Below are 10,585 nucleotides of genomic sequence, written 5' to 3'. Positions count from 1 at the left end.
AGAAAACGGGACGGAAAAGACTAGGTAGGTAGGTAGTAGATGGATAAGAGGTAAGTGCCAGTAGTAGCCAATATGCATGACAGATTGATTATGCACGCCCGTGCATATGTGTGTGCGTGTGGGATGCATGCATGCATGTGAGCGTCCATTTGATAAGTCATGAAAAGTTCCCCCCAAACCGGTACCCGAACCCAAAGTTATTGTGTGATAGCCTGGCTTAGCTTAGCTTAGCTTATTTACAGCAAATAAAAGCATAATCGTCAAAATCATTGTCATAATAGCGAGGCGAGGGTAAATATAGAATAGAAAGTGAGGTAAAGTAGGCTAGCAACTATTGGTTCACACCTCCTTCAGCATTTCCTTCATTCTGCTGACTGCTTGATCCTCTCCGGTGGAAAGGATGATGCGGATGAAAGCCTGAGAAGTGGAAGACCTTGCGCACGGCGCTGGCTACACCCGAGCGCCGTTTGGACTCGGGTGACGACGGCGGCTTATCTGCAGGCTCCTCGGGTTTGGGCCGCACCGTCGCGGTGTCTTGGAGCACGATCGAGGAGGGTTTCGGGGGCCATTGGCCGTCCGATTTCCAGCCTTGAACCATAGCCTTGGTTACATCTGCGAGGTTGATCGGCACGGTGGGAGTGAGACCCTGGATGACGACTTTGGAGTAGATGGATGGGTACATCGCCGGGGTGATGGAGGCGCGGATGGGGTTGTCATTGGAGATTAGAGACGAGACGACAGGGATGAAGGGGTCTTCGCTGGTTGATGGTTGATGCGCAGAGTCAGGTTGACTCAACCCGGTATCTGCGGAGGAAGACTCTCCACCCTGGTTCTCGTCGTCCCCTGCGGGGGGAGGCGGGGGTGGTTGTTCTGCTGCCGTGGAGGGTTCTTCGCCGCGAGATGGCGGCCGTGGGAGCGCGCTGTCATTTTCGGCGATGCTGAGGGAAGCTTCAGTGCGCAGGGCGAGGTCGTTTTGGGAATTGGCCGATGAAGCGGAGAGGGGAGGGGTGGCCACGGTAGTAGCAGCAGGCACGGACGCATTATGTGGAGGTTGTTCCGAGGAGGATGTCGTAGGTGTAGCAGCCTGCTGGGTCTTTGCTTCTCTTGCTCGAATCTCGTCCCTTGAGAGAGCTCCAGACCACGCATCCCGACGCTCTACCCATGTCCGGAGGCCTGGGTTCCATTGCATTTCCTCCTCCATCTGGCGGCGCCGTTTGCGCCTCCGCTCGGAGTCGTCACTGAGCGGGGTTCCGAGCGGGCTGGCGAGCTCGGAGGCATTGTGACCACCAACAGGGCTGATGGCGGGCGAAGGCTGGGGTTCTAGCTCGGAGCCGGAGCTGTCATATTCGCGTCGACGCCAACGTAGGACATCTTGGTCGGGGGTGGGAGGAGATGAGAATGAAGGAACGCCAGGCTCGGAGGAGGGTTCAAAGACCCAGTCGTTCCGGACGATCTCGCGAACATAGCGCTTCGCATCTCGGATGGCGGCATCGCGGGCCTCGGTTGCCATCGTGAGGGGAATTGCCAGAGGGGCAGCCAGAGGTTAGAAGAGAGGCGCGGAGATTTTCTTTGGTCGCGTGCGGAGGAGGAAAAGAGGGCCTGCAGAGATTCTGCAGGGTGGGATAGCAGTTAGCCGCCAAGAAGGAAGAATAGAAGCGAGGGACTGAAACTGAAACGATGGTGGCGGGGGGAAAAGAAGAGGAGAAAGAGAAGTTGGCGAAGGAAGAGAAGAAAGAAGGTTGGCTGATCCAAGGAGAGCTGCCGCCTCGTCGATGTCATTCAAGTTACTGTTGCATCTTCCTCTTTGGATTTTTTAGTCTTTCTTCCCCGCAGAATTCACACTGCTACCGCAACCGATTTAAACCAATTCATTCCATCATCCCAATTCATGGAACGTCTCCTATTGTATCGAGAGTTAATATTATCTATCGGTTACAAATTCGACTGGAATCGTGTCCTGCTGCGGTATTGTATTGATACATTGTGGTTCGTGTCGCTAATCAGTTCCTAGTATACAAGCCCAATTCCTGCCCTTGCGTGCTATTCCAATTCCATCCCAATCCAGTCCTACACAAACGCGAAGAATATCAAGTTGATCTATGTGACATGAAAAACATCCAAGCAATCCCTTTCTATGAACCCCCAATTGCTTAACGCTGTACAATTGAATCAGTTCAGGTCCGGACGCGTGCTGCATCCACACTAGTTGCCGACTCGTCCACGCCCGCGGGCATGAAGCCCCAACCAGGCGCCTTCTTGCGTCGGCCCTTGCGGTCGCCGTACTGCTCGTCGAACTTGCGGATTGCAGAGAGCGATGACATATCCTCGCTGATCGATGCGCTAATCTCCTCCATACCACGCTCGAAGTGCTTCCAGGTCAAGGTGCGTCGCGCGGGATACTGGTACGGTTCTTCGCCTTGGTGCTGCGCTGCCAGGTCGTTCTCTTCCCGGACACAAGCCAAAGCGGCCGCAACGGAAAGGTTCTTGAGGTCGGATCCGGAATAGAGAGGCGTGCGACGAGCCAGCTCGGCCAGGTCAACCGAGCTGTCCAGGGTTTCCTCCTTCAGATGAATCTTCAAGATAGCCAGGCGATCCTGTTCGGTCGGAAGATCCACCAATAGTCGCCGGGGGAGACGCCGGAGAACTGCATCGTCGAGATCAAATGGTCGGTTCGTCGCAACCATGATAAAGGCGGACATGTCGTTCATCCCGTCCCATTCCCGCAGAAATTGGTTGATAAGCTCCCGGTGTGACGTTCGGCTGCTGGCTCCAGTGCGAGAACAGAAGATGGCATCGGCCTCGTCGATGAACACGACACAGGGGCTCAGCTTCTTAGCCAGCGTGAAGATGGCCTTGACGTTCTTTTCGCCCTCGCCAACGTACATGTCGTAGACTTCGGACCCGCTGACTTCCAAGACGGTGGCACCGCTTTCACGAGCCACGGCTTTCGCCAAGAGGGTTTTACCCGTACCTGGAGGCCCGTAGAGCAACAAACCAGGGATCTTGTCAGTCGCCAGAACACCGTAGGTGAACGCTTCGGGTCGGATCAGAGAAAGAGAGGTCAGAGTCTTCAATGCATCGATGGTTTCAGGTGGCACATGAACATCAGAGAAGGTAGTGCGGATGCTCTTGGCATCCACAACTCCATTCAATAGTTTCTTCTCGTGTGTGTTGCACGTTTTTCGCAAGGAGCCTAACAAGCGCTCCCGGTCGTTTCCTGTCTCGGTAGCCTTCGGTTTGGGCGTTTTCTCGTGCAGCCAGTCGTTCTTGACACGCTCAGTCTTCTGCATCATCTCAAGTCCCCGTCGAATGTGATCATAACCGAAAGCTTCATCTGCTCCTAGAGAACCAAGTGCCAGAGTCGTAGCCCAGTGAACCTGGCTGTATGGCCAGTACCGCTCATCGAGGCCACTTTCCTTCACGAGGGACGCATCCAAAGGCCAGGCGCGATCCCGGTAAATGTCGTCCTTGAGCGCCGAAGGGCTATCGGCGAGCCGCGTTCGGAGCAAATCTTGGACGTGGCGAATGTTGATATCGAGAGTGCGCGTCTTGCGGTCTTCCGCGAATACGCGCTCTGCAACCTCGGACTTCATGGCGGGTGTGATGACCAGCATCTGGGAGAATTGATCGTCAAAGGCGTTTTGCATGAGCTTGGCCGCATCCGAATCAGGTGCAGCTTCCTGTGCCGATGTACCAATGAAGAGGACCCGGGAACCAGCCTTTCTCTTCTCCTCTATAGCCTTCTGTAACAGAGTGATGAACTTGGAGCCCTCGCGGGTGGTCTGGATGTCTCCATAATCCTGTACTTGCACAATGACATCTCGCTCCACGGCGGGACTGCGACCTTCCGCCACTTCGTGCGCAGCAGAATCTTCTCCTTCAGTCGCTGCTGGCAACACCTGCTTCGACGGCTTGCTGGGCGACGACAGGAGCTCTCGAACAAGTCGGAGTCGCCTGTCCTCTGCGCGATTCACAGCACTCTGTGATGAAGAGCCACCTATCTGGTCCGCTGGCGCATTGAACGAGGCCACCAACGACTTCAGGCCCATTAGGTTGGGAAGCGCAATATCCCCCGAGTCACGAGTACTCTCGATAGTTATGAATTTAGGACGCAAACCCGACCGGAGACTGCGTGATGTGTCAATGTCGTCCTCGGCATCCCCATCACCCATGCCGTCGTCTTGCCAGGTATCAGAGAGGGACGGCCGGTATACCTCGTAGCCAAGCGATCTAATGGGCGATGTCGTGCCGATGTCCGCCAAATCCTGTTCGCTGCATAGCTGAGCAATGTCCTGCGCGTTGAGTGTAACCAAATCCGCCCCCAGCTCTTGGGCCAGCCTCTTCACCACCGCATCCAAGAACAGAATACCATCGGTACCCGGGTACTGAAGAACAAGATGCGATTTGCGTGCGGAGGGCTCTTGGGCGTACTTGGCTGGCGGTAGCCGCAACCCGGCTCGGGCAGAGGCGCACAGCTCTTCCCACAGCGCTTCCGTCAAAGCATACCGATCTTCCGGAGTTTCAGATCCCTCAGGCGCAGGTGGCTCTTCTCCACTACCGCCCCGTCCTAGCTGTTGTGTGGCCTCCTCCTTCTCCGGTATAATTTCCGTCGGCCGTATCTTCACATGCTGTAGTAATTTGACGTCACCGTCTCCCTTTCCATCATTGACCACCGTGTTTCGCTCGTAGAACCAGTCAGGAACAGTGGCAACCGGAGCAGTCCACTCCTTCGCCGGTCGTCTGTTCCGTAAAGCTCTGCGAACTGCCGAACCGTAGGGTTTCGCGTCCTTCTTGTCCAATCGATCTGCGGAAGGTGTTGCAACGGAAGCATCACGGCTAGCTAATGTGGGTTCTGCATTGTGAGTAGGGAGATCACCGGGGACATTCCCCGTTGTCGAATCCCGAGCATTATGAGGATCTGAAGGAGTGGACGACAGCCATGGTCGCGAAAGATGGAACCGACGCGATTGCGAGACAACGGCGGCGGGATAGCGGCGATGCGCGATGAATCGGCAGGGTCGTGCTACAGACCGAAGGAACCTGCCTTGGTGCATTGACGAATACATCCGGGGCCAACAGTGCCGCCGGAACCGAATAATTGACTTAATGCTGACGCTGCAGGGAACAAACCGTCTGCATCAGCGTGGGTGCAAGTTGGATTCAGGGCAGCAAGACTTTCATCTTGCCTTTCTGGACTGTTCCTTGCGGCTCGGCTCTCCTTTGTCAGCGCGCCGAACTGTAGTATCACGTGACTGACAATGGCTGGTGGCTGCTGCAAGTGCAAAGAGACCCAGTGGATCAGGCAGAGAGGATTTAAGCTTGATTGCAGTGATCTAACCACCTGGGAAAGGCCAACAAACGTAGGTGTCAACTCGACATGATGCATCATCCAGGTCGATGCTGCTTCGCTCAGCTGCACCTTTTCCTTACAAAAGAACTACTGCGGCTTACGGAAAGTATAATGCAACGAATACCCAATCTACGGTGAACAAGAAAACAAGAAGTAGAATGATCCAGAAATGAATGATTTTATTATTCCCAGTTTGTCCTAAATGTGAATCTGCACGGAATGGCGCCAGCCAGAGCAGATGATCGACACCGAAGCAAAGCCTGATGCAACCGGATTCCTGTACCCCACCACTCATGCTGGTTTGACAAGAGAATCAACGTCAGAGTGAAACTAAATTTATTAAAAGTCCTAGATTGAAAATCTTGGTAAACGTCAGCCAATACTCCCATGACATAGGATAAATGACAGCGAGGCACAAAATCAATGCAATGATGGGTTTTCTCAGACAAAGTATACTGGCAAGTAGCAGACCAACCGGGAAAGGAAGGTCCGAACTATCTCCTCATGGACGATTCAGAGGATAAAGAAGAAAAGAAGGTTTTGTCATCTTCGAAAAGGGGATGAAAGTGAAGGAAAGTGGGAAAGGACAATTGCAAGAAAGAAAATGAGGGATTGAGACTAACCTTGTGACAACTGGAAGTGTTGCAGCACAACCTGATGTGTTAGTGTAGTGGTCTGATGTATCAGTCTCAGTATGCATTTATACTGCGAAAAGCTACTACTGGGCATAGGATTGACGCGTGGCGTATCCAGACCAGAACCAAGAAGATTGTAGATGCACAGGATCAAAATGCAATTCTGGGAAAAGCCAGAAAAGCAGCCTGGCAAGAGTGTTGAGCCATGGAGAGGCGAATGCTGAAGAGAAGGAAGAAGAAAAACCAAATCGCGACCGAAAATAATAAAAGCTGCCCACGCGCAAGAATATTATTCCGGTTTACACGTGATGCAGGCTTACCCGAAAGAGGCATAGCGAGCAAGTCGCGGTGGGTGGCCATCGTCGAGAATGGGCCAATCACGGATGAGAAAAGAAAAGCCTCAGCAGGCCGGAGGAAGGAAGAAGATCTCGCCATGGGTCTGGTCTGTCTGTCTGTCTGTCTGTCTCTCTCTCTCGCTCTCTCACTTGGGTTCTGACTGACTTTCTGAGTGAGTAAGTGTTGTCCCGGCTGTACTCTCTCTCGCTGGCTCGTCGTCCCTTTCCCTGCCTTAGTATCTTCTGCTTCCCGTACGGTTCCTGTTCTCCTTCCCTCTCTCTCTACCTCGCTCTTTTTTTTTTCTTTCCTCTCTCTTCCTTCCTCTTAACCCCCATCATTCCTCTACCGCCTCCTCCAGATTTTCCTCCTTTCCCCCCTCTTCCCGCTTCTGGGCTGCTAGTTCTGTTGCGCGTGGTGAGTGTTTTTGGGTACCACTTTTATCTCTCTTCCCGCGAGGTTCGGTCCAGCACGCCCCGTTCGTTATCGAGCGATTGAACTGGCGATCGCGACAGGTGCCCGTCTCGCTTTTCGTTGGCCCCTAGCCCCTCCACACCTCCCGGCCTCCCTAATCCCATCACTACCAACTTTACTAGTCTACTCTACTTTCACTGCCCAGCACCCCCATCATTCCATTTCCTCACTGCTGTCTCTCACCACCACCACCAACTCTCCGTTCCCGATCATCCACCTAACCCCCCAGCCTCCTTCTAAATCGTTCCCTCCCACTAACATTGGAGGTGTAGGATCTTCTCCTCCCTCCCGATCTGGTGGGCACAGGTGATTAGGCCGGTCCGATCCATGCTCCAGATCTCGTGTGGTCCTGGGTGATACCGACGCAGGCTCAATCGCCCCGTCAGCTGCGTCTTGGCCTCCGCTCCGACACTAAAAGCGGCCTGTTGTGCCTCCACGTCAAGCGCGCTCCTCGAGTCCGACGCCCGCCCTCTGCGTGCCGGATAGTCGACACGACGGTCTTTTGCCTTTCTCGCTCGACGTCTCTCTTTTCTGACCTCCCAATTTACCTTCAGTGTGCTATATAGTCGTGCTCTCTATCCTTAACCCCCTCTTTTCCGTCTCTCACCGACTTTGAGGAGTCCCGTTATCGGCGACTTCGTAACCACGACATGATGATGGCGCAAACGTTTCCTGCCCATCAAGGCATCCCACAGCATCCCGGTTTGCCTCCAGGTCATCCAATGGCTCCCGGTCAACATCCTAATGCTCATCCCGGTGCTGGCATGGTCCAGCAGGTGCATCCCGGAGTGTCGGCACCAGGAGGTCCTCAGGTTAGTCAAGGCGGACCGGTGATGGGTGGGATGCCTCCGGGCGCTGGCACAACTGGTCCGGGGGGTGCTGTACAGGCTCATGCCCTCTCGCATCTTGGCCCTGCTCAAGCGCACATGTTCCAACAGCCGCATTTTGCACAACAATGTATGTTTCCCAGAGTCTTTTCCCAGGGCGACCCCCTTTCCGCTGTCGTCCTGCACGGTTTATCCTCATTGCTTTTTTCCCCGTTTGTGTCGTTCCTTTCCTCATGTAATAGCGTGCTAACCTATGCATCACTTAGTTGCCAACAACCCTCAACTCCTGCAGCAGCACCAGCAACAGCAATATCTCAGGCAGCGTATGATGCTTCAACATCAACAGCAACAGCAACAGCAACAGCACGGCGGGTTACCAGTGCAGCTACCGAACGGGGCACCCGCCCTCAATGCAGCCCAGATCGCTGCCATGCAGGCAAATCCTGCTATGCGCCCGGTTAATTTGCAAATGCAACTTCAACAAATGCCCCATGGACAGCCGCAAAATCTTCAGCAGCAACAACAATTTTTTGCTATGCAACAAGCCCAGCAACAAGCGCACCAGGCTCAGATCCAACAGGCGGCTGCCGCAGGGCAGCCCGGCCAGCAGACGCCCCAGCAGCGTGCAGCGGCACAACCCCAGAACGTGCACGATGCCCAGAGTGTCACTCCTCAACCTCAGCCGGGACCGCCGCCACACCAGGGCAGTGCCACCCCTCAACCCAATCCTCCGCCGGTACCTACCTCACAACCACCGCAACAGCAGCCGGCAGCTCCTCAGCCGCAACCTACGCCCAATCCACCTCCGCAACAGCTGCCGCAGGCTCAGCAACCGGGTCAGCAACCACAAGCGCCGCAAGCTGCCCAAGCCCAACCTCAACCTCAACCTAACCAGCAGGGTCCACAGCAGGGTCAACAACAGCCACCGATGACTGCCCAGGAAGCCCAGATCAAGGCGCAACAGCAGCAAAATCCGACCGCCATGATGATGCAACAGCAACAGCAACGGATGAACATGAAAGGCGCTGCCATCCTGCAGCTCAATTTGTTTGCCGAAAGCCTCAGCTACATCTCCGTATGTCAAATTGACATTTTTTGGCTCATTATGTCCTCCTGACCGAGTACTAACTGTTAACAGGGCACTGAAAACGCGAGCACCGATTACAACCAATGGCACAACTTTGTGCTCAGATTCTATTCGCCAGGTGGTGTTCTTAGACATACCGTCTGTAACCCACAAGCAAATTCCTCCAAGCAGTTTGAAATCGCCACTCCTGCTTTGGCGCGCTATTACTTGACCCAGTGTACGAGTGGGATCAAGCATATACAGATGTTGGTTGATGGAGCGCGGGAGAGGGATTCGCCGAACGGAGGCCACATAGTTGAGAGTGCGAAGACTGCTTTCATCTATTGGTTCGCAAATGGAAGTCAGGTATGCATGCGCGGCCCTTATTCTTTCTATTATACGCTGTTATATTGACGTGGACTAGCTATTTGCGCGCGCCAACATGACGGCTCATTTCGATATGAACAACAAGATTGAGATGCTCGATATCGCGGTACTGGACCATAACGAATACCTGCCTAGGAGTCAGCTACAGGCTCTGGAGCTGGCCGATCAACAGAAACAAAGTCCCAAGGTGTCCAAGAATATGGGAAAACGCGCACAGGCCAAGCAAGCACAACAGCCTGCATTTACCTTGCCCGAATCCATGGTTACTCCGAATGGCGTCCCCACGGCTGTGATGAGTTTCCTTGAGGTGAGCCCTTCCACGTAATCGTTATGAAAGTATTTCTCTGACACTCCTGCGCTATAGGTTGCGGAAACCATCTCTCACATGCAAGTCCTATTCCAATTCTCCCAGCAAAATCCCCACTTAACACCTTCCGAAGCCCTGCGGACTCTGGTGAACACGATGCAGGCGCCGCCTCCCAATGCAGCTTATACGCAGGGTCCCATGAACCCGGCCCTACAGCAAGGCCAGCCACGGGCTCCCAGTATGAGCATGCCTAACCAATTTGCATCTCCTGCCATGACTCATCTCGGCCTGCCGGGCGCTCAGGGCTCGCCTCATCTAACCGGCTCCGCGCATCCCAGTCCCGCCCAGAGTCACCTCGCAGGACCGCCGGGAATGGTTCCCCAGGGTCAAGTACAAGGCAATATGGCACAGGGGACCAGTGCAAGCGCAAGTCCCAATGTGGGCAACAAGCGCCGTCGGGCTAGCACCGTGAAGATGGAGAACGATGACAACGGCGGCGAGGTTAATGGGACAACCGGCCAAGCTGCCCCTAAAGTCAAGGCCAGTCCTCGAGTAGGGGCCAAAAAGCAGAAGGGGGGTGGTTAAGTTGTCTACCTCGATCAGCCAGTAATATTGTCTGCCGCTGGTTTGAGTGTGCTCGTGTCTTCTCTTTTTCTACTTCTGAACTCTTTTCTCTTTCAGTCTCACTCGGCGGGAATATGGCGTACCTTTAGGATACCTATGTGCGAGGCTCTACTTCTGCGTTCCGAACCATCTGCGGGATTCCTGTTATATGTTGAACATAGCTGCCGATTGCGTTCCCCTTTGATGTCTCATGCGAAAGATGGAGATGCGTGTTATGTGGATTTGCGTTGGGCTTACTGATTTTGCCGTATTTCTTGACTGATGTCCCTATCTGCATGTGCTGTGCCGCGCGGGGATTGAGGTGCGGTTGTCACATCCTGAAGTTGAGCGTTGCAGGATTTTTGATATCCACGTTTTTATCATGGGCGATTGAAGTGCTCCGGCGTCCGGTTCTACCTCCCTGGAAATAATTCTGTGTTGATAGTTGCTGCCGTTACTATTGTTACTACTGTACGTGTGGAAGAGCAATGCATTTCCTACTATTATTGCTACTACTTTTTCTCTTTTTTCTTTCATTTTCAAATAATATGTGGTACCGAACATCCGACTACTAGTTTGGCGGGGACTCTCCACTAAATACTG

The 10,585-nt window shown here is 53.8% G+C and overlaps 3 protein-coding genes across 3 annotated transcripts; 1 reads left to right on the top strand and 2 right to left on the bottom strand.

Annotated features, from left to right (window-relative positions):
• Window positions 1-17: 17 nt before the first annotated feature.
• Window positions 18-1,770, bottom strand: BO88DRAFT_258903 (DUF4050 domain-containing protein). Its single transcript, XM_025702271.1, has one exon. It carries the CDS (start codon window positions 1,508-1,510, stop codon window positions 332-334), a length of 1,179 nt encoding a protein of 392 aa, XP_025564056.1. The 5' UTR covers window positions 1,511-1,770; the 3' UTR covers window positions 18-331.
• Window positions 1,771-1,957: 187 nt separating this feature from the next.
• On the bottom strand, window positions 1,958-5,185 carry BO88DRAFT_403889 (ATP-binding protein). The gene has a single exon (XM_025706474.1). It carries the CDS (start codon window positions 5,052-5,054, stop codon window positions 2,175-2,177), a length of 2,880 nt encoding a protein of 959 aa, XP_025564055.1. The 5' UTR covers window positions 5,055-5,185; the 3' UTR covers window positions 1,958-2,174.
• Window positions 5,186-6,962: 1,777 nt separating this feature from the next.
• BO88DRAFT_258877 (LIM domain-binding protein) lies at window positions 6,963-10,117 on the top strand. Its single transcript, XM_025702270.1, has 5 exons — window positions 6,963-7,749; window positions 7,886-8,694; window positions 8,758-9,051; window positions 9,110-9,379; window positions 9,437-10,117. Exons 1-5 carry the CDS (start codon window positions 7,443-7,445, stop codon window positions 9,962-9,964), a joined length of 2,208 nt encoding a protein of 735 aa, XP_025564054.1. The 5' UTR covers window positions 6,963-7,442; the 3' UTR covers window positions 9,965-10,117.
• Window positions 10,118-10,585: the final 468 nt, after the last annotated feature.

Source organism: Aspergillus vadensis, assembly GCF_003184925.1.
Source record: "Aspergillus vadensis CBS 113365 unplaced genomic scaffold BO88scaffold_8, whole genome shotgun sequence".
Lineage (NCBI taxonomy): Eukaryota > Fungi > Ascomycota > Eurotiomycetes > Eurotiales > Aspergillaceae > Aspergillus > Aspergillus vadensis.
The sequence above is the reverse complement of the archived record's forward strand: the minus strand, read 5'-3'. Positions and strand labels throughout refer to the sequence as shown.